Source organism: Cryptomeria japonica, chromosome 7 (assembly GCF_030272615.1).
Source record: "Cryptomeria japonica chromosome 7, Sugi_1.0, whole genome shotgun sequence".
Taxonomy (NCBI): domain Eukaryota; kingdom Viridiplantae; phylum Streptophyta; class Pinopsida; order Cupressales; family Cupressaceae; genus Cryptomeria; species Cryptomeria japonica.
In genome coordinates this window covers 431641262-431666496 of record NC_081411.1, presented here as the reverse complement: position 1 = coordinate 431666496, position 25235 = coordinate 431641262, and the positions used below count along the sequence as shown (strand labels likewise).

General features: G+C 35.8%; 1 protein-coding gene across 1 annotated transcript in view; it reads right to left on the bottom strand.

Annotated features, from left to right (window-relative positions):
* The window catches only part of LOC131856815 (uncharacterized), a 75293-nt gene that overhangs the window by 11850 nt on the left and 38208 nt on the right, over nt 1–25235 (bottom strand). The window contains exons 4-5 of the mRNA XM_059208746.1: nt 2558–2710; nt 2269–2433 (exon numbers count right to left, since the gene is read on the bottom strand). Of these exons, the coding sequence (XP_059064729.1) occupies nt 2269–2433; nt 2558–2710 (318 nt within the window). The remainder of the gene's footprint in view (nt 1–2268; nt 2434–2557; nt 2711–25235) is intronic.

The following is a 25235-nucleotide window of genomic DNA, read 5'->3' as shown; positions in this document are numbered from 1 at the left end:
TACTTGGGAAGGGTGAAGGATGTTCATTGGTTGGTCTTCCCAATACCTTACAGACTCTCTAGCCAAGCCACCTCAAAAAGGGTAAAAAGAATGGGGAAGAGAAATGCCACTCATGAGGAGGGTTATCTAACCTAGGAAGGCTCTTTTAAAGATGAAATTTGGCCAACTTGGGAAACTCATTTTTTGGGGAGGTTAAACAGGCCCTAGGGAGTGGACACATGGCTAAATTTGGCCTTCATCCATAGGTACATCATATGGCCCACTAAAAATTCCCCTAACTTGACCCTAGGAGTTAGTTTAACCCCCTAAAAGTCCACCCAAAGTTTACCTACGGGTCAACCCTAAGTTGACCTTTCTAATGGCTCCCTATCCAAGATTTACTTGGGAACATTTTAGGATAATTGAAAATATATGCATTGGTAAAATAAATTTCCTCAAAAGAGACATGACATTGCCAACTCACCCTACAACACATGTGTCAAGTGACACTACAAAAAGAAGTACACAACACTAAATCACATATGGAAAATGTCCCCTTTTTTTTGGAATTTATAAATTAAACAATTTCCAAATTAAACATACATCCAAGCATAACATTTACAAATTAAAACACATTTATAAACAAGGGGTTTTCTCTCCAAATAGACAACCCCTGGCTTCACAATTGCACAAAGGCCTAGGCTTGATTCTCCAAATAGTTTCCATGGTCACATGGAATAATTTTCCTGCACATCTCACTTGCACATTAGTAATTCCAAAAATCACATATAATATTATCAAAAGAATACAATTCAGACATCGCATAAAATTTCAATTATAAAAATCAAGTATCCAATTATCTGATATCATCCACATACAATCATCTACTAAATGGCATCATCCTCATAAACATGGAATTAAATCATATATAGAGAATGCATCCATAATTTCTAGTATAAAAATGAAGTACTGCAAATCAAATTAAATGACATAATCATATGAATGTTATCCATAACACGAGATCATGTAAAATTCGGGTCCATAATGCATCAAAATATAGTATCCAAAATAGGTCTAACATGATAATAACTGAAATTCTATGACGGCTCGAGGTAGGGCCTTACACAACTTCTGAATGAGTTGATACCTACGAGATGGTGAGAGTGTTACCCTCTCCTTGAAGTGTTGGTTCTTTGAGCTATGCTTCCTCTTGATGAGGAATTTCCCCTTCTTCTGGTTCTTTTTCCTTCTTGGTTTCCTCAATAAATTGCTGCTTTGTCTCCTTTGTTATTGTTTCTTGCACTGTTGAAGAAGACTCACCTTTTTTAGACTCGTTGATTGTGAATTTGATCTTAGGTCCTTTTCCCTTAGATTGTGTCGAAGGGACTGAAGGTAGTATTTGCAAATCTACTTTTCTTTTGGTCCTTGTTTTAGCTGTTGTTGTTTTACCGACTGAACCATCACTATTGTCATCATCACCAGAACTGGTAGGAAGCTATTTCATTATGATCTTCTTCTTTAGTAGCAATGCATTGGTATTTTCCAAAATGGGGGAGATTCTTTGAGTAATAGATTTACTCTCCTTCTTTGACCATTGCACAGGAGGGAGTGAAGAATAGGCAATTTTCTATTCATAATAGACAGGGTCTACTATGTCTTCGGTATCCTCCATGATCATCGAGATTTTGGCCAAATCCAGATTTTCAAACTACTCCAATGTAAGGCAGCTGAAATCCATTCTCCTTATGTCTTCTTCATCCTGGCAATCTGCCCATATGTCTTCAAACCTGAATACATGAGTGTAGTTTCTTTTGAGATTATTTTTCATGCCACAAAAAATCAAAATTATTTGAAGCTTTGAACCTCCTCATGATATTCCATTACATTTCCTCCTCCATGTTTTTATCCTTAGGATTAGTCATAACTGAATATCGGCCAATAGATTCTGGGAACTTTAAGCTAGTCTTATGAGCTTGTGACTACTTTTCATGCACATAACTCAGTTGCCAACATAGTTCCATGAGTACAATTTTGTCAGATGGATATCTTGGCAAAATGAAAGGTTCTCCTAAGAAACATCCTATTTGGGTGTAAGTGAAAGTAGGGAACTGAAGAAAGACACATCCAAAATGAGAAACCTTGTTATATGCTGCCTCTGACAGTCCCTTCTTCGGCAAGTCTTTGTCAAACATACACTTCCATACTACAAAGAAAGCGTCATTGACTCTTCTGAAATGGCTCCCTTGATTGTTTATCATGAGTTGATTATAATTCCAGATAGGTACTAACCTCATGTCACCTTTTGTAGATAAACCTGGATATTGCCTAATGGAGGCGGCTTCATATACAAGGTATGAGGTCATATAGAATTTCTGTGTTATTTTAACCTCCTTCAATTGTGCATAGAGTGCATCACCAATCTGATCACCCCAATCTATCTTGGGTGCTCTTTTCCTGATTATATTCATATAATAACACATCCAGCTTTGAAAATAGTGAGAATCTTTCAGACCCTTTACCCATGCTAGCATGGTAACAATATCATTATATTCCTCATTGAAGTCACTTATGTAAATACTTTGGCCATCTTGAAGTGGTGGAATTTCTAGCAGTAGAGAGGAAAACTGTATTAATTACTTTCTTACACTTCACCTCATTTTTCTCAAAATATTCTTGAGCATTTTCTTGAGTAATGTCAGCCACCTCCTCAACTGGAGAGCCCTTGAATACACTGTTAAAGAAAACATTGTCTAATGTCATAACCACATTTTGATCGACATTTTTTACTTGTCTTGTATTTGGATGAAAATGATCTGCCACTACAAGTACAAAGTATGGATCATGAGCTGTGATTGGGAAGGAAGCATATTTGTGCAGCTCTGATTTGATCAAGTTTGTCATTCATGAAGGAGCTTTCTCAACTCAATCAATGAACTCTTGCATATTGACATGACCAATTTTTGTATCCTTTGTCTCCTTGATATTGGAGTCAACTAAGCTTTCTAGATACATATTCAAGTATTTATCATACTTGTACTTCATCTTTTTTTGTTGATGGTTTGCTCGGTGAGGATTCCAATTCACTTGAGGAAGTCTCTGATTTGTCTTGAGAGGGCTTTGACATTTGCAAAGTATTGCATTCAACATCGAGGATTATCTTCTTTGACAGTCATCATCATCAGAAAACCAAATTTTATCAAATGGGTCAAAAATTTAGAGTCAGAACGGACTTGGGAACAAAACTGTCAAAAAATGGCAGGTAAAGGAAAAAAGTCTGATCTACATCTTAGGTGTCAAAATTTGCACATCGGACTTTTCAGACTTTAAAGTCTGATGTGTAGGGGCAAAACATCTTCCTTTCATATCAGAATTTAAAGTTTGATGTGCAAATTTTGAAAAAATCTAGGGGAAGAATGCTTAAAGGATATGCACATCGGACTTTAAAGTCCGATGTGCTTGGGGAAGAACAAAGATTGACATGACAAGTTTTAAAACCTGACATGTCAATCAGAAAAACCTGACTTACATATCAGACTTTAAAGTTTGATATATAAGATATAATCCTTCTACTAACACATCAAGTTTTAAAACCTGATTTGTTAGCAAGAGGGATATCTCCTGCATATCAGACTTTAAAGTCCAATATGTAGAAAACCTCTTGGTCTATCAGCCTGCATGTCAAGATTTGAAACCCAACATGAAGGCAAAGGAAAGGAAAGGGAAAATATCAAGGGGCAATCAGGATTTTAAAATCCAATGTGCCCTTGATATCGAAAAAGGGCAAAAACAAAAAACAACGGAAAATGCCAACATAGGAACAAAAACCCGAAATGAAAAAAGAAAAACCTTACCTCAATCAAGTTGATTGATGAAATTTGATGAATCTACAAGATGACCACAATTGAAAATGGTGGAAAGGAGGAAGAGGGCACACAAGGAGGAAAGATTAGCAAATGAAATGAGGGATTAAAACTCAAAATTTAATAAATAACCCTCAATTTAATAACTAATGCCCTCATTAATTGCTAAGCACATCGTGCATGTCAGAATTTAAAGTCCAACATTTGGGATAAAATCTCTTGCAAGTCAGACTTCAAAGTCTGACATGCAAGCCTTTATTGTCAACCTGCACATCGGACTTTAAAGTTCGATGTGCAGAGGCAAAGACCTTGCAATCGGACTTTAAAGTTCGATCTCCAAGAGAAGAACTACTTGCAGGTTGGACTTTAAAGTCCGATCTATAGGGGAAAGAACCATTACATTGCACATAAAACTTTAAAGTCCAATGTGCAATTTTTCCAAAGGAAAACCCTGCAGGTCCGACCTGCAGGCAAAACTGCAAAAAATAAAAGAACTTAAAAATAAGAAAAACAAAAGGCAAAAAGCAAATAGAGCTAACCGACGGAATCGATAACCTCTCCCAGAGGATGTAAGGTATGAAATGGAATAGTTTTGTAGGGCTGCCTCACAATTTTAGTCAAGCTGAAATTGAGAACAATAGAACCAAATTGAAGAGTTTGCATGTGAGAAGAAGAGTTGAGCTGAAAAGGATTTGTACTAGCGAGCAAGGAATGTTGTGATTAGATCATTTTCCATATTGTTCCCTAACAATTATAGTAGTTTAAATCCCTTAATCGGGTAGATCCTAATAGCTCTTATTTGTAAATCCTTTCACCAGGTGGCTCATTAACTTGAGTTTAAAATCCTCTAGCAAGGTTACTCCTAACAGGGTTAAGGTAAAAGCCTTTCACTGGGTGACTCCTAACAGGGTCTGGTCTTAACCAGGCATATTGTAAAGCTCCTAAACAGGCTAGGCCTTTAACCGAGTGCATTCAGAAAGAGTACAAATATTTTGTGGGTGCTAATTCCCACCATGGTTTTTCCCATTTGGGTTTCCATGTGAAAAATCTTTGTGTTCATGTGGTGATGAATTGTTCATGTGTGGATTCGATATCATTACTTTATTTGCATGTTGATGAACACTTAAGTGAATGGTTTGATAAATTAGTTTAACAGATTGTTTGAGTAGTTAGTGGTACTATTTTTTGAAGTATTATCTAGAGTTGTTTAACTACTGATTCACACCCCCCCTCTCAATAGTTACCGGATCCTCATAATAACAATTTTAGCCAACACTTGTCAAAAATGCTTGATGATTGTGTGAGTTCATTGATTATTTCTTAATTAATTTCTATCAAGTTGTCAATAATGTCATTTTGGTCTACTATAATCCCTATTGTTTTGGACTTCAAATGATAATGACCTTACTGCTCTTATGTCAGTATCACTATTACAGTGAAATAACCTCATCTTGGTACCTTCAGCATACATTATTATGATCTTTGATGTCATTGGTTGTGTATACACAATCGGATGAGGACTTTGTGATTATCCTTATGATTTAGAATGACCTTCAATAATACTATGAGACCCCATTAGGGTTGTTAGGGTGTTTGGTATGCCAATATGGCTACATTGGTCACAAGCACATCATCCATAATAGTGATCCTGAAAGTTTCACTCTTATGAATGATGGGTCCCTGCTCAATGGAGTGATATTGATATATTAGCATATTGGGATCAACCCTTGTGGGAGCCTCATTTAACCCCACATGCTTAAATGATAAATCAGTAATGTACTATGTGATCCTTGTATCTACATAGTGAACAAACAAGTTAGAAAATTAAGAAGCTCATATGTCATTATCTGATGACTTGCCACTTTGATCTCTCTAATTCTCTTGCTTAGTCTGATCTAATTTATTCCATTTGTAGTCTAATAGTTTTAATCATATGTTTTGATATCTTTATGTAGATAGACTATATATTATGCTGAGTTTGGGTATGATTGTATGTATATCCCCATTTCTCTAACATAATTATCAAATCTTTTGTAGGTACTCTTGGAATGGGAGCAGAAAAAGCTAAAGATGAATGAGAAGATAAAGATTTGACACTCCTTCAAGCTTGGGCTCATCTATCTAGTCAATGACAGGTCACCCTTCTATCATACTCATTCTTTCATCTTGTTTATAGTTTATCTACATAGTTGTATGATAATGTATGTCTATAGCTATGTCAGCTATTCTCATGGCTTGTGTGGGATATCTTACACATTTCTTGTGAATAAAAAGCTATTTCTATGCAGTCTTCTACTAATGTTTTTTCAAAAAATACTTTCATAATGAAATAAACTTCCACTTTGAAATCATAATGTACAAAATGAGGATTTCTATGAAAAAAAATTGTGTACCTTTCTTCATCTGCAATGTGTAAGGCCTCATTAGCCCACCAAATTTAGTTGTAGTACAAATTTAGCTGTAGTAAAATTTGGTAATAGTTATATGATGTTGTTGAATGTAAATTCCTATTATATCTAAATTTTTTGATGCTCAAGTGATCTACAATTGAAGATATTTTGGTTTTAGTTTTGATCGATACTATAACAGAATGATAATGTACAAGAATATGATGCATTCATCTGCCTTCAGTTGGTTTGATTAGTGTGTTTTGTTTATTTGGCTTCCTTGGTGTCAATTGATGTTATATTTTGTATCCACAAGTATTCTTGGTGGTATGTATTGTAGTTTGAGTAAGTTGTGTCGGTATGCATCAATGGTGTTATCTTTTAGAGCTGACCTATGATGTTTTAGCCCATATAGTTGTGTGCGGTTGCATAGTATTTGTAGCATCCTAAAATTGTGACACTTGCAATTTTGACTGCATTTGGGTCTTCACGATGGTGATGCAACACGAAACCTGAATGGAGACCCCGAAACTTGTTCATGACATCAAAAACTGCATTTTTCAGCACCCTGGCCTGATCCTCCTTGCACCCTGCTGTCCCTGGAGGTGGGACCATGGTGCCCAGTGCCCTGGTCCCTAGCCCTATTTTGGGCCCGGTCTCTTTTGGGGCTTCGGGTCTTTAAGTTTGCAAATTGGAAAATAATCTTCCCAGGTCGGCCTAAGGTCGGAAAAATCAGTCTTTCAACCCTAATTGACAAGTATATAAACTACATTTCCTCTCCCAATTTGGTAGAGAGAAAAAGGGCGGAAATGATATTCAAGAATTCAAGCATTCAATCATTCAAGCATTTCTTCAAGCAATTGAGCATTCTAAGTCTCCAATCAAGGCTAAGTGTTGCATTCAAGACAAGGATTCAACCATTGAAGAGGAGATCACATACAACATACAACATACTACATACATTACACCTTCACATGTAAGAATACAAACATTCTTACAACAAGGTATCAGTACTTGTTTACATTACAAACATTTACATTTGCAGCATTCTCATTTCTTGGTTAATTCCAAAACTGGGGTTTGACCTAAAGGAAAACCCCTCATCCCTAACCCCCCAATCATCCTCTCTTTTCTGTGTGTAGGTTGCAGGTACGCGGTTGTAATTGAAGATCTGGAATCCTTGTGCAGAGACGAACAGATCCCCCTTCGTTTCGCAGATTTTTCGGAGGACCGTGTGCACGCCAGGCGCCATCGTCCCATCAACTTTCGCTCAAATTTGCAGAATAGCACCGTCTCGACATTTTACTACTAATTCCAGGTCCGCAGCTTCATCCCATATACCTATCTCTATTTATAAGCGAATCTTTCCTACTTTACATGCATTCCTAGTTCAATCTTTCTATCAACATTCTTTACAAAAGAGGGTATCCTTGATGTCTTAACCCTTGAAACTCATATAGAATCCAATCTTGCATTGCGTGGGATTGGATCTTGTGGGTTTCAACCCCTCTTTTGAATGTAAAGTCTCTCCTAAGTGAAAACCATCAACCCTAGTGACTCTCCCTTCTCTCTCCTTGGGGTTGGGGAGGGGAGAACGACTAGGGTTTGATTTTTCCGCTTTACATTTTGGTGAACCCGACGTGAAACATCCTCCTTCTGATTATTCATGGTTAGATCTGAAAATTTTGCTTTCCTAATTATATTTCCATGTTTGATCTTTTGCAAATTTTAGAGGTTGATTGCATAAAAACCCTAAAATTTTCTATTAAGTAATTAAACTTGTGAAATGTTTAATTATTAATGCTTGTTTCAGATCTACCCTTCTATTGCAAATTGTCAATTCATATTTGTGCTTTAATTCTGAAAATTAAGTGGTTAAATGTCAAAACCCTAATTTTTAAAACCTTCTTGATTCAACCTTTGACTGATAATTTCACTAATCAAAACACCTCCAAATCGGCTGTAACTTTGGATTCCGCAATAAAATCACAACATCTTTCATCCCTGAAAATTTGGAAAAAAGTTGCGAGGACCGTGTGCACCCCGAGCGCCATCGTCCCCGACATTTTTTCCGAAATTTCGGGAGCAAGATCTTACTGTATTTTTCTGCTAAAATCCAGAATTTTGGCTGATTTTATCAATTTTAACACTTTCAAAATTAAAGTCAAAGTTGGCCTAGCGATTGCTTGGATTGAGGCTTCTAATCATTCAAAAATTGTTGAAATTAAAATTCATATCAAAATTGTGTTTCTTACAGTCCTAAATCTGAAAAATGTGTTAGCATTCATTCAAAATTTCAATGCTTTATTCAAATCTTTACAAATTGTGACTTTTGAAATTAAGTGTTTAATTGCAACAACTTTGATTTCCACTTTCAACATTGAATTTTGCGTGAAATCGAGTCAACTTTTAAATTTCAAAGCCTGCACTGCTTTCAGTATTCCTTCTAAAATCATAAAATTCAAAATTTCAGTTTCCCTCTCTTTTTCAAAATTCAAATTTTACATTTTTCAATAATCTTGGTAGGGTTCAATTTTGAGATTACAACTTTAATTTGGCCTATCTACAGATCTTAAAATCACTCAATTTTTTCAGATTAGCTTTAAAATCATCATAACTTTCATCCCTAAAAATTTTGAAAAAAGTTGCGAGGACCATGTGCACTCCGTTCGCCACGATCCCAGACATTTTTTCCAAAATTTCGGGAGATTGTCCTGATTGCATTTAACAGCTTAAATCTAGGAGATTGGCTGATTTTATTGAAATTTGCTATCTCTAAAATTCAAAATCTTCTCTCTTTCTTTAGTGCATGAGTTTTACAACAATAAGTCCTACTTACACTATTCCCGTTAGACGAAGCCTTAGAATTAAGTCTTTCCAAGGTTTAATTACTGAGGAGATGGAACCTAATTTGAATGGCCTTTTTAACGAGGACATGAGTAATTCCTCTAATCCTCTTAATGATGAAGAAGCTCTCCATGAGGTTTCTGTAGAACAACTTTCAAAATTGGATAACCAATTTGATGATTTTCGACAATGGATGTCTCAAGAATACCCTGATAGTGAAGCTCTTTCATTAATTGAGGGTCTAAAACGTATGGTTCAAAGTGATAAGAATGGAATTGATATTTTCCATGGTATTGCACACATTGTGGATTCGAATGTGATGCCTATGAAAAGTTGTGCCGAAACCTTAAGTTATACACAACCTCCTACTCAAGTTAATCATTCTATTCCTTTGACAACTCCTATTACTAGTATACCTACTTTCACATCAAATATAATGACTACTTCAATACAAGACATTCCTCCTATGATCACTAGTCATGGGGGCAATCCTTCTTCTTCAATCAACCCTCTTCCTTCATTCAATCCAACTTCTTCATTCATTCCTTCAATGAGTGTCCCTATTATATCTCCACAAATGAACATGACGCAAGGGGGCAATTCATTTAACCCTTCCATTCCTCCTTGTAGTGTTCCTCCTTTCCAATCATCTCCTATGACTAACTATCATAGTGTCCCACCACCTTACTCTCTACCTTCTTTCAATAGCATAACACCTCCATCACAATCTAACACGTCTAATATGAACTCTTCGACTGAAGCGACCATTAACAATCTTGCACAAACTGTCTCTTCTTTACAGCAACGAATTGCCTCTATGAATCAATCTAAGTTTAGTGTGCCCACATTTGATGTTGCGAGCCCACTTTCTCTTGACATTGTTCGAGCTATCCCCCCTAAACATGTTGAAATTCCGCATTTGGAGCTTTATAATGGTAAGGGTGATCCTCTAACACATGTTAAGACCTTTCAAACAATATGTACTGATTTTGCTTATGACCAAAGGTTGCTTGCAAAACTGTTTACTAGAACATTAAGAGATAAAGCCCTACAATGGTATTGCTCGTTGCCTTCTTATTCTATTACTTCTTTCGAACAACTTGCAAATGCTTTTATTCAACAATTTCAAAACAATATAAGTCCTAAAGTTACTTTGATTGATTTAATGCATTGTAAACAAGGTGTTAAAGAAAAAGTGACTGATTTCATCGGTAGATATAAGCATTTGTATGCTCAGATTTCTTTTCCAGTGCCTGACAATGATATTCAAAGAATCTTTATTTCTAATTTACAAAAAGATATTAGAGAAAAACTCCTGTTTTCTGAGTTTACTTCTTTCCAACAGTTGTGCGCAACTCTTCACAATTATCAACTGACTGTGAGTCAAATGGAACAAGCAAATCCTATGGCTCTGAGTGATAAGGGTGATAGTAGTCAACAGCCATTTGGGAAGTTTAAACCAAACAGAGAGTCCATTAAATTCAATGAAAACATCATCAACAACAATGTGAATGCGGCATCAGGTGTGCCTCCTATTTCTAAGTTTTCCAAGAAAGAAAGAAAGTTCACTCCTTTGAATGAATCATTGCATAGTATTATGAATAAGTTATTGGAACAAAATGTGCTTACTCTTCCTCCTATAAGGCAAATAGATCCTGCAAAGATTAATTCACCCTATTTTGATAACAAATCTTTTTGTCAATTTCATCGTCATCCTGGGCATGATATAGAAAAATGTTTTGCTTTAAAAGGTAAAATTCAAGATTTGATTGATAATAACACTATCTCTATTTCTGGTGTGAATGATAAAGGCAGCACATCTGTAGCTCCTCCTAACCAAAATCTTAATATTTTTACTGATCCATTACCTTCTCATACCTCTAATGTGATTGATACTACTGATTCCTCTGTCTCACCTAATGATCTTGTGTCTATGACTCCGAATGTGATTAACGTTGTAGAGCAGCAGAAAATCCCTAAAGAACCTTCCATCACCTTTGATTCTAGTGAAACTATTAGGGCACCTGATGGTCCTTTATATATAGTTGCAAAAGTCAAGAATACACCTTTCCGTGGAGTGCTTATTGATCCTTCTTGTATGGTTAATATCATTACTGAAGAATTTCTTGGAGGGGAGAATGACTAGGGTTCGATTTTTCCACTTTACATTCCTCCTCCTCAATCTTCGCAACTCCCTACTAAGACTAGATGAAATCGTTCTGCACGTGAATGCCGATGAAAGTGTCGTCTTAGAGCTCAGGCAGTTGCTTCTCAAACTTTGCAATCCCCAAAAACACCTTCAGCCAGTATTATTCCATTTTCTCCTCAGCCGACGATTGAGCCGAAATCTCCTAAACATAAGATGCATGATGGTCTTGATCCTGTGCGAGTTAAAGATCCTATTTTTATAAATCTTGATGATGATATAGATGAAAATGTTACTCCTGTTCATTCTGATAGTGAGTATGAATATGTTGATGTTGATAACCATCTATCTAATGAATTTTCTAAAGCACTTATCCTAGCTCCTAGACAAGAACAACGTGGCTCGGAACATGAACATAGCCCTTGTTTGGATCTTGTGATAGCTCCATCTATTGTGTTGGATGTTCCTCCTCTAGCGTGTTTCCTACCTTCCCGAAATATTGATCAGCAAGATCGGGGGGTAGATGACGTGCTAGACTAGTTCATTAGCATAGTAGACTCTCTCCTCCTCTCTTTTGTTACTTCTTCTATGTGTTATTCTCATTCTTCTATTTGTTGTCCTTAGTGTTGTCTACTTGAAGACGATGCAAAACATTGAGATCTCTTTTGGTCTCTCTCATGTTGACTCAAAAGACACATGTGTTCCCTTATTCTAGGTGGCCTTCCTTGATTGGGGAATGAAGAACAATTATGCATACATACATATGATATACATGAATTATCATACAGCATACTGACCCCGAGGAAAGCGAAGTCACCTTGTGCTTTGTGTTTTGTATCTATTATCCTTGGGCTTATCTCACACTTGGGGGCTAAATCCTTGTGATAACGTGCTCCTTTCTCATTTCTTATACGTATCACTACCTTAAAGCAATCACCCCCGATGAGGCATGTGCGATCGCTTTAACGTAGGGGGGCATACATCCCGTCCATATCTTTTCAAGATACTTGAAAATTTTTGACAAATTTAGCTTTGCCTTGAAAATTTTTGATATCTTTCTTGCATGACTCATAGTGAGGGAACCTTACTACTAACAGTCATGGTTCTCCCTCATGATCTTCCCTTTTACTTTGTCAATCAAAGTCATAAGATCCTTAGTCCACTGGGGGCTTGGTGTATCTTGCCTCCTTGACGTGGTGAAAGTTTTTCAATGTTGTTTCCTTGTACTTTACCAGAAGTATGAGCGTACGCTTATACTCCCGCTAAAGTGGGGGCTAAATGTAGCATCCTAAAATTGTGACACTTGCAATTTTGACTACATTTGGGTCTTCACGATGGCGATGCAACACGGAACCTGAATGGAGACCCCGAAACTTGTTCATGACATCAAAAACTGCATTTTTCAGCACCCTGGCCTGATCCTCCTTGCACCCTGCTGTCCCTGGAGGTGGGACCATGGCGCCCAGTGCCCTGGTCCTTCTAGACTAGGGCGCCCAGCGCCCTGGTCCCTGGCCCTATTTTGGGCCCGGTCTCTTTTGGGGCTTCGGGTCTTTAAGTTTGCAAATTGGAAAATAATCTTCCCAGGTCAGCCTAAGGTTGGAAAAATCAATCTTTCAACCCTAATTGACAAGTATATAAACTACATTTCCTCTCCCATTTTGGTAGAGGGAAAAAGGGCGGAAATGATATTCAAGCATTCAAGCATTCAAGCATTCAAGCATTCAAGCATTTCTTCAAGCAATTGAGCATTCTAAGACTCCATTCAAGGCTAAGTGTTGCATTCAAGACAAGGATTCAACCATTGAAGAGGAGATCACATACAACATACAACATACTACATACATTACACCTTCACATGTAAGAATACAAACATTCTTACAACAAGGTATCAGTACTTGTTTACATTACAAACATTTACATTTACAGCATTCTCATTTCTTGGTTAATTCCAAAATCGGGGTTTGGCCTAAAGGCAAACCCCTCATCCCTAACCCCCCAATCATCCTCTCTTTTCTATGTGTAGGTTGCAGGTACACGGCTATAATTGAAGATCTGGAATCCTTGTGCAGAGATGAACAGATCCCCCTTCGTTTCGCGGATTTTTCAGAGGACCGTGTGCACGTCGGGCGCCATCGTCCCATCAACTTTCGCTCAAATTTGTAGAACAACACCGTCTTGACATTTTACTGCTAATTCCAGGTCCACAGCTTCATCCCATATCCCTATCTCTTTTTATAAGCGAATCTTTCCTACTTTACATGCATTCCTAGTTCAATCTTTCTATCAACATTCTTTACAAAAGAGGGTATCCTTGATGTCTTAACCCTTGAAACTCATATAGAATCCAATCTTGCATTGCATGGGATTGGATCTTGTGGGTTTCAACCCCTCTTTTGAATGTAAAGTCTCTCCTAAGTGAAAACCATCAACCCTAGTGACTCTCCCTTCTCTCTCCTTGGGGTTGGGGAGGGGAGAACGACTAGGGTTCAATTTTTTCGCTTTACAGTATTTAATTTGGAATGGTTTGGAAGGTGTTCTGACATGGTGTGATGTCTCACACATTTCATTTGTCTTTTGCATTGTATTTTATGTATGTGTTTGTTATCAACATGTATAAGTATCCTTTTAGCATGTATTTGTATCCTTTCAATGTGTCTATGTTTTCAGATATGTCATCTTTTTTATCAATTATTTTTTTTGTTTCTATTTTCTTCTATCGTATATGTGTCTCTTAGAATCATGTATTTTCTATATTGTGTCATGTATGTGATATATTATTTTGTGTATACGTTTTCTATTTTTTTTGCAAGTTATAGTTTTTTGACAAGTGTCAATCTCAATCTTTCTATGTATGTGTCAGGTATAACCATGTCTATGTTTTCTGCGTTAGCTTTTATCTTTTGATTAGGGTTAAATTTTAGATTTGGGTTTGATTTTAGTCCTAACCCTTATGTCCTAATGAAGTGGTCCAGTTGTCTCTATCATTTTTTCGAAGGCTCCTTTTCAGATTTCATTTTAGGATCTCTAAAATTAACTTAACAAGTTTTCTTGTAGGTTGGGGTAATCATTGAAACTGCTAATCATTTTCTTGTAATTTAGACATGTGTTTATCATTTTCTAGTTTAATTAGGCTCACATGATTCCCATTGATCATTTTCTTTGTTTGTTGAAAGATAAATAAACTTTGTTTGAAGTGTCTTGTGCTTTTGGTACGATTTTATTATTGAACCCTAACATGATAACAAAAGTATCATCTTCCCTCACCTTCCATTGGATATTGGGTTTAAGAAAAAAATTTATTATCTTTAGAGGGCCTACCCCCCATCTTGAGATAAGGAATGACCCAAGAAATACTTTATTTCGGTCCGCTATATAAATAATTGCGATTTTTAACAAAAGTCACTTATCACCTAGTGTTGATGTGTTATACCATGAAATGTCTACTCCAGTATCCTTGTGATGTGTAAAACCCAAAATGATTGGGAGGCCTATTAATTGAGAAAACCACCACATGTATGACCACCAGTTACCCCAAATCATTACTAGGCACCAATTATTTTAGTGGCCCAAAATCCCTTTTTTCTTGTTTGTGTAGGAGTTCAAACCTTCGAAGCTGCACATATTGCTACTACTCATTGTTGAAATATATGTCCCTCGGTTCATAAGATCTCCATATCTTTAGGGTATGAGACTTTTGTGTGCCCAAGAAGTGATTGTCATACAAGGGGGAGCCAACATGACCAAGTCTCTTTCTGTCCACCTTGTTTCAGTATTTGGACAAATTTGAGTGGGGGCTTAGCAAGTAGTATCCTCTTTCCAAGCCTAGGTTGTGCATGTTGTTGGCTTGATGATGATTATAATAAATTCATCATATGTTGTCATTGATGCAACACATACACACAAACATGTTCATATTGCCTACCGGTGTGACTTTAAAGTTGTTTTTACTACAACCGGTATTCTAGAGGTTTGTATCCAACCGGTACATGGTGACAACCAGATTCTATATATGGAGACAACTAGTGGATCTGCATAACTCAGCAGCAACATGAAGATCTAGCATAGAATATCACAAGAACATCAAGCATAATGGTTTATATGTTTAACTCCAACCGGTATTGATTGTTCCAACCGGTATTCCTTGATTGTGTGATGAGTTATCACAAGTCGTGATGAATTATCCTTGCCAACATGTTTTGGTGGTATTTTTGTGATGAGTTATGATCACTTGACCAGATACACTACAACTAGGTAATTGTGTTATGATTTCTAGAGGCCGACATGAAATCTAAAATGTCTATACATTGACATCACAATGAATTATTTTGTACGAGAGAAAGTGATATGCTATGCGTAAAGGCAGAAGTGTTAAGTCGTATAGTATGTTGGTAAAAAGGAGTTAAGTGTGTAGAAGAGGATCTATACAAGCACTTTATGCTAATACTAGATCACATCACATGTTGTTTTCTAATCACTACAACAGTCAAATACCCTAACCGGGTAAGCTCTAACAAGCTTCATTGTTCAAATCCTCTAACCAAGTGATCCATTAGTTTGGATTTAGAAATCCTCCACTGAGGTTACTCCTCATAGGGTACTACCTTTTACAGGGTATAGCTTTTAACTAAGTTTTGGGACATTTAACAGGATTCGCTCCTAGCAAAAAATTTGGAGACCCTAGCTAGTTAGTTATCTATTACTGTAGATAGTTAACTTGTGAGTCCCATCTCACCATGATTTTTACGTATTTGGGTTTTTCACATATAAAGAGTTGTGTTATGGTGGATGTTTTACTTATTGTGGATGTTGTTATATCATTTTTGTTTGCATGCATATTGTTTAACAAACTTGTTAAGTTTATCTACTGGTCAGTGTTTAAAGTAGTACTATTTTTGGTGTCACTGATTCATCACCCTCTCTCAGTGCTTTACAAGTCCATCAATTGGTATCAAAGCCTAACTTTTTTAAATCCTAATTGCTTGGAAGAAAACCCTAAAGCTATCATGGGGGATATGAGCTTCTTTGAGATGGCTAGAGAGCTTGAGGCTAGTAGGATTGAGCTTGAAACCCTAAGGGTCAAACTCAAAGCTTCTCAAATCAAAAGAAGAGAGCTAACTAAACAAATGTTAGAAATATCTGATAATATTTCTTCAAATGAGGCCAATATTGATTCTTTACCTAAGGAAGTTGGAAAACTAAACAATGAAAAGCTAAATCTGAGAAGAGAGCTAGAAGGTCTTACTATCTGCGTGAGTCAGGCACTGGAAGCCAGGAGAACTGCTAAAGATCTCACCAAAGAAAGAGATCATGATATTGCCAAGATCAAACAAGAGAATGCAACCTTGCATGAGCATTGAATGTAAAAAGAGAAGAAAAAGAGAACCTATAGCTATATCTTGAATTAGCATCATCTCTGAGAGAGAACTTGTCAAAACATAATGAAGATCTCATCAGATAGCTCACTGAAGAAAATAGGAAATTGGAGAAGTTCAACAAAATTTCTATCTTGCTTGAAGAAAAAATTCAATCACAAAGGATGAATGGTGATACCTTTGGACTTGGTTTTCACACCTAAAAAAGGTGAATCCTTTGGTACCAAGAGCAACACTCTTAAGAATAAATCTACTCCTAAGGTCAAAGAGCCTACCGATAAGAAAGTCTTTAAACCTATTTGTTTTATTTGCCATAAACCTGGTCACACTGCAAATGTTTGTAGAGACAAACCTAATAGAAATGCAAGCTACAATACTAATGCTAGGTATGTGTCCAAGAAATTTGAAGGTCATTGCTTCACATGTAAAATGTATGGACGGATCAGTTGAATGCAGTTTTGGAGTGAATACTTTTGTACCACATATGCATTCAAGACCAAATGGCAACTGGATGAGAAATTTTGACAATCGGGTCAACATGAACTGGCAAAGACCCTACGGGAACTGGTTTAGCCCATTTGAGATGGGAAAGGTAACAAATGTCATCTACACCATCTGTAACAACTTTGGTCATGTGGCTATTAATTGCAGAAGAAGAACTGGGAGAAGTAATGCAGGACCTTAGATATCATCTGGTATGGCCTGCTATCAATGTCACAAACTGAGAAACTTGGCAAAATTCTGTAGATCTAGAAAGAGCAAACCAGTCAACCCTTCTAAAGATTAGAAAGGAAAGTAGAAAGTTAATGTTGAAGAAACCAGAGAAGAAATGAATCAAATATGGAAGAAGAAGAGTGATGACTCACCTAGAGAAGAAACTGTTCCTTCACCAAATGTGGAGAATCATGCACTGGTGAACGAAGCCTTTTCAATATGGCTAAGGGGAACATAATGGTAAATCCACCTCCGAACCCCTTGAAATGAATGAGTGGTAAGAGAATTTGAATGCATGAAATTTTGATAACTTTTTATCAATCAGTTATCAATCGGTTTTACATCTATGTATCATTAAGTAGTGTAATTAGGGTTTGTAACCCTAACGGGTGAGCATTTAATGTAGTAGGTAAAAAGGATAAAAGTGAGTTTTCACTTTCTTATTTTTACCCTAACGCATACGAGGAAAGATTTTTTGAGTGCTTGCAGAGCTAAGAAAGGATTGTTGGCTAATATTTGTCAAAGTTGCATTGTGATTTGAGTAATCAAGCTGATTTGAAGGTTGGTGAAGACTAAATTGGTGTGCACACTTGTGCACTCAACCGGTTAAAGAGGCAGCATGCGTGAAATAAGGTATTTCTTTGAAAAATCCTGCTTCGAATCTATTTTATCTGCAATGGCATCATCTTCTAAACCAGTAGAGAGATTAATGATTACATCTGAACCTATGGAAGTTGTTGAAGTGAAACAAATTGTGTCTTATAATGCTTTATCACAAGTTCCTAGTGTTGTTATAGTGAAAGGAGATTTGTCCAGCTACATTGATTGCAAGATTGAGGATTTAGGATCATTATCGATATATTCTCAGTTAAAATCCCTTTGTGATGAAAACGAAAAGATTCAAATAGAATATAATAGGGTTTATGAAAAATCTTTTCATAACGCAACTTACTTTCTTGAAGATTTTGAAGAAGAACATATCTGAATTATTTTGAGTCGAGTTCATGGAGAAAACATGTATTTAGAAAGGACTCATACTATAACCAAGGAAGCTATTCAAGCTGTAACTGGTTTTTATTCAACTGGTGAAGTACATGTGTTGTGGCGTATTTCAAAAGAGACAGTATACACTCTAACTGGATCAACATCTGATAAGTGTCCTTTATCTGTCAATAACATCAGGGACCCAATAGTAAAATCAGTAGCTATGGTTATAGGCTATCGGGTATTCTATTCTAGCAGATTAAATAGTGTTCCATCAATAGCGGTGCATACTGCTTACAAGATGATAGCTAAAAATGTTGATTATGACCTATGTGAGGCCATAAGGAGCCAATTATTGTTAAATATTCAGTCTATCAAGAAGGACAACAATCTAAAGTTTAAATTTGGACAGTTATTGATTGAGCTATTCTTTTATTTCCAAAAATTCCTACCGGGAATAGGTGATCTTGAATGGTCTAAGGATCTACCGGTATCTGCCCAGATTAAGAATAGTATCAAGGCTATGAAGAACACCTTTTCTGCTAAAACAAATAAATACTTCAATGAATTTCAAAAGAAAATGAGCATGAGAGTAAGATTGCTTGAGGATGTGGTAAAACATTTTGCTAAGGACATTGTTTCCACAATTACCACTGATTTCTATTTAATGGAGGCAATTGAGCCTAGAGAAGAAGAAATGGAAGATACGAGTTATGAGGTCAACTATGACTTATTGATTGGTTATGCTAATAACCTATTGGCATCTCCAAAGGATAAAAAGAAGGCAAAATTGAATATTGTTAAAGATTGGACTGCACAAGCCGGAACCAGTATTGTTCCTACCATTAGTGGTAAAGGTAAGAAAAAGAAGGTTGATCAAGCACCTTTGGTGATGAAAAATACAAGAGTGACACAAAGTTTCCAAACCAAAAAGGAACTGGCACCCAAAGTTTATGCAAAGAAGGAGAATGCATCTAAGAAAAGAGGTCAGAAACTAATTCTCCAAGAAGAATCTGAAGGTACTGACACTGAGGAAGAACCCAAGAAAATGAAAGCAACCGGTAGAGTAGAAAAGCAAGTGAAGGAAGTGTCGAAGGCAACTGTGCCTTTTGATATCTCAACTTACAAGCCTGAGACTACCTTTGAGAGGACAGTAAAGACATTAGGGAGAAACAGATTTGATAATGTCAAAGAACATTTTAATTATTTCACTGAAAATGAAAAGGATAAAATCATTCAACAGGTAATCAAATATTTGTGTCATTACAATAGATTGCCACATGATCTTGAAAGGGATATCTCTAATTCCTTGTATACTATTCTTTTGAATAAATGGGAGGAAGCAATAAAGAAAGAAAAAGGAATCATAGATGATGTATTTGTACAATATTTTCCTGAGTTGTCAAAGGATGAGTTGAATGAATTGTTTGATAAGTATAAAGTTCATTTTGCTTACAAAATGAGAAGATTGAAGTTGATCAATGGAAAAGTTCAACCTATTGAGACTGAGACTCGTTAATTTCCCATAATATCAAACACATGGAAGATCTTATACATTCTTCTAAGGATGAGAAAGATACTATTGATCGACTTGAGGTGGATGAAGAAGAAATTGTGCAAGCTGACATGGTCTATCCTATCAAGAAGAAGGATAATACTATTATCCAAGTTGTTGATGATATTTAGGATATAATTGATCTATCTGGAGACATCATTGTACTAGATATGCAGCCACCTGAAATCACTGACTTGCAGGTTACTTTAGTTGAGAAACGAGCAACTCAACCAAGAGTGGATATTTCACTAGCAAAGGAATAACCTGAGAAACCCCAACCCCCACCGGTTTCACAGAACATTCAAAAGGAATCTAATGAAAATGTTGACACACAGATTTTTGAATAGGAAATGGAGAAAGGATAAGAGAAAGCAATTGTTAAGGTAACATCTTCTGAACTGGCAAAAACATTAGTCATTTAGCAGATTGATGAAGATGATGATGACTCATTAGGAATCTCAGGGCATATAATTGTTGATAATATGAGTGCCTCTGAAATGATGAAGATTGCAACTGCCATGTAATCTAGAGCACACAAGAAGAGACTTAAAGAGAAAAGAATGGAACCTGAAATAATTCAGATTGCAGTAGATATTTTATCAAGTCTACTACCAGAAACTTCTGCAAGACATCTAACAACCCCTATTAGCAAACTTGGTCAATTGGTTGTTGATGCATCTAACCAAATTAAGTCACTTGAAGAAGTAGCACAAACTTATGCTGAGAAGAGTTACAGGAAAAGGCATGGAGAGCAGCTTATGAAATAAATTGATACAAAGAAACTTGCTCTATCTTTTAATAAATATTTGTTAAGAAAAGCTATTGAAATAGGAGGAAAATATCTTGCTTCTACTTCTAATGTTTCATTATTTTATTCTGATATCAATAAAAGGCTAACTAAAATAGAGCAAGAACTAGAAAAGATATGCAATGCATATGTACCACTTCAAGACTCTATTTTTTCTTTTAGCAAATTTGTGGATGATTTGCACAATAGGTTGGATAACTATGATCTTGAGAAAGCAAAAAGACTTTGATCACTGAAGGAATTGAAGAGTCTACTCACATCCCAAGTGGACATACTGCAGAGAGCCTATAGGAATGCAGAAGCTATTTTAGCTACCCCATAAACCTGTACACTTGATTTCATGAAAGAGCTTCATACACAAATTATGTTTACACTTGAGTACACTGAGAACGTGTTGGAAACATGGAAACATGCCTTATCAAAGATGAAAAGGAACTTTAATGTTATTTTCATGAGACTTGCGAATGCATGAATCTTGATTCAATTTTTCAAGTTTTTGTATATGTAAAACATTTTGATACAAACTTATATATATATATAGCTTTTAAATTTGGCATTTTTGTCAAAGGAGTGAGGTGGGGTCCACCACCACCAACCCCCGAAGTGACAACATGTCAAAGTAAGTGTGTAAACAACTTCACACATTCTGACATTTACCTACTACTTACCTATGGAGAAAAAAACATTATTTTCTTGTCAGGCAAGAACCTTTTTAAATGGTATTTTTTTCAAAGGAGTTAATTTGAAAATTATGTACTTATATTTTGAATAGGATGACATATTCTCCAGAGCCTTGTATCTATTTTTTTTTTCTATATTTTTACTCTATTAGAAAGGTTATCTACATTGATGTGAGTATTTGCATATTTTCGGTCATTTTTATAATCACGAGATTGATCTTATTGTCACATATTTGACTCTTGTTTGTATATATTCACACTCAAGTAGCAATAAGTATGTGTGTTTTTGAAAATTTTGTATGATGTATGTAGTAAGGGGGAGTATGTGTATATGTGTATAAATTTTTTTGTAAGCACACTTAGCAGTATTACTAAAAAATTTCTAAGTGTTGCCATCAATGCCAAAGGGGGAGATTGTTGGCGTGATGATGGTTGTAATAAATTCATCATATGTTGTCATTGATGAAATACATACACACAAATATATGTTCATATTGTCTACCAGAGTGACTTCAAAGCTGTTTTTACTACAACCGATATTCTAGAGGTTTATATCCAACCGGTACATGGTGACAACCGGTATCTATATATGGAGACAACTAGTGGATATGAATAGCTCAGCAATAACATGAAGATCTAGCAGAGATTATCACAGGAACATCAAGGATAATAGTTTATATGCTTAACTCCAACCGGTATTGATTGTTCCAATGGGTATTCCTTGATTGTGTGATGAGTTATCACAAGTCGTAATGAAGTATCCTTGCCGACATGTTTTGGTGGTATTTTGTGATGAGTTATGATCACTTGACTAGATACACTACACCTAGGTAATTGTGTTATAAATTATAGAGGTTGACATGAAATTTAAAATGTTTATACATTGACATCACAATGAATTATTTTGTATGAGTGAAAGTGATATGCTATGTGTAAAGGCAAAAGTGTTAAGTCAAAAAGTATGTTGGTAAAAAGGAATTAAGTGCGCAGAAGAGGATCTATACAAACAATTTGTGCTACTACTAGATCACATCAGCTATTGTTTTCTAATCACTGCAACAGTCAAATCCCTTAACCGGGTAAGCTCTAACAAGCTTCATTGTTCAAATTCTCTAACCAAGTGATCCATTAATTTGGATTCATAAATCCTCCACCGAGGTTACTCCTCACAGGGTACTACCTTTTATAGGGTATAGCTTTTAACTAAGCTTTGGGATCTTTAATAGGATTCACTCCTAGCAGAGCATTTGTAGACCCTAACCAGTCAGTTATCTATTACTACAGATAGTTAACTTATGAGTCCCATCTCAGCGTGGTTTTTACCTATTTGGGTTTTCCACATATAAACACTTGTGTTATGGTGGATGCTTTACTTATTGTGGATGTTGTTATATCATTTTTGATTGCATGCATATTGTTTAACAAAATTGTTAAGTTTATTTGTCGGTTAGTGTTTAAAGTAGTACTATTTTTGGTGTCACTGATTCACCCCCCCTCTCAGTGCTTTACAAGTCCATCACATGCTTTCAAGTGTTTTAGATTGTGTTTACACCCATGGGAATTGGGATATTTTGGCCTATAGAACATACATATTTATGCTCATATTTTGGACAACACACCTTCAGACATTGTATCTTCTTGTTTGTTGTGTTTTCTTACCTCAAAAACATCAATATTGAGATCTAGTCACTTACAAATAACATCAAAAATTTAAAAAAGATTCAGAATTTTTGCCAAAAACATGTCTATGTTCACTTCTAACATGTCTACGATCTTTCTCATAGTGTCTGTGTCATTTTCAAGTGCATATATGATTCATCTTGTTGTGTATGTGTCTATTTTTGTCACGTATTTGGACAGAGATAAGAAAACATTATCAACATTGAAATTGCATGTATGCATTATCTTGCCGTGTCTACAACTTTTTATCGCATATGTGAGAGGAACTCAAAATTGCATTGCAACTACAGAACTGCTTATAGACTCTGAAACTACATATAGGAAATATTTTGGCATGTATATGAATTCATACTACATCTTTGTTTCTAAGATCATAAGAGCTTCTAAGGCTGGTTCCATAGGATTCCATTTAGGTCAACCATGATTTTTTCAAGGCATTTCATCCATTTTTAGACATTTTCAATCCCTAATTTACATATTTTCAACTAGAATCAAAAGGTTGTTTAGTAATCCTCATCTTACCTTTCAAACATTACGTTACATCTCTAGGTGGTTCTAACACTTCTAATCCATCGACAACTATTTTTCGAAAGAGAAATCCCTAAGCTTGATGGAACAAATTATGAGATATGGAGAGCCCTATATGCAAAAGAATTGGAAGACATGAGGAAAGAAGATGAAGAGCTTGAGAAACATGAAGCCCTATTTGCTAGAAGAGTACCTAAAGGTCCAACTAGAAGTAAGTATGAAGGAAAAGCACCTTTTAAATGTTTTGCATGTAATAAGATTGGTCATTTTGCATCTAGATGTCTTGAAAAGAAAGCAAGGTTTGAGGAAAGAGTTAAGAAAACTTTTAAGCCTAACTCGAACAAATACAGATTCAAGAAAAACAAACATTGCTACATAGTAGATGAGGAAGGAATAACTGATGACTCTGGAGATGAATCGACAGAAGACTGAGCTAGTGGATCTAGAAATGGAAAGGAATGGGTGTTCTATGCTTTGAAGGAAGATGAACCAAAACCAGCTATCAAAAATGAAGAGAATGATGAATGGGTAATTAATAGTGGATGCTCACATCATATGACTGAAGATAAAAGGAAATTTCTATCCCTACAAGAATACAATGGTGGTCAAGTCAGATTTAGAGATGACAAGGCATGTATGATAAAAAGGTAGAGGTATTATTTCTTTGGATGGCAAGCATAATACTGATAATTTCTATTATGTAGAAGGTTTAAGGCATAATCTTTTGAGTGTTGCTCAATTAGTTGATAAGGGTTTTCAACTTCAGTTTAAAGATAGAAAATGCAAAATCATTAACAAGACTAGTTTGGAGATTGCAACCGGTATTCAGATAGGAAGTAACATCTTTCACTTGAACACTAGTAATAAGACATGTTTGATTTCTCATATTGATGAGAGTTGGCTATGGTATGTGTCATGTTAGTTTTGATTGTATTGTTAAGATTAGTTCAACTAAGGCAGTCAGAGATATACCTAAGATTATGAAGCCTCATAATCTAGTATGTAAGGAATGTCAATTGGATAAGCAAGTCAGAAGTTCTTTTAAGAGCATACATGATAAATCTAATGATGTACTTGATTTAATTTACACTAACTTATGTGGTCCAGCAAGGACTAGAGGCTTTCAAGGTGATAGGTATTTCATGTTGATTATTGATGACTATTATAGAATGATGTGGGTGACTTTTTCCAAGGGAGAAGTCTAAAGCCTTTGAGAAATTCAAAATCTTTAAAGGAAAGGTTGAAACAGAAATAGATTGAATATCAAATATCTAAGATCAGATCATGGCAGTGAGTTCACTTCTCATGAATTTAATAGTTATTATGAGACAAATGGAATCAAGAGACAACTATCTACACCTAGGACTCCTTAGCAAAATGGATTAGTTGAAAGAAAGATCAAAACCATTTTGGATGCAGCAAGATCTATGATGATGGAAGCCAAATTACCTCATATCTATTAGAGAGAAGCAGTGAGTACAATAGTCTACACATTCAACAGAGGTCACATCAAAGGTGAAATCGGTAAGACCCCTTATGAACTATGGTTTGGACATACACCTACTATTAAGTATTTTGGAATTTTTCAGAAGTAAATTCTATATCAAAAGAGATGATTCAATTGGAAAGTTTAATCCTAGATGTGGTGAAGGGGTATTTCTTGGTTATTCAATTTAGACCAAAGCATATAGATGT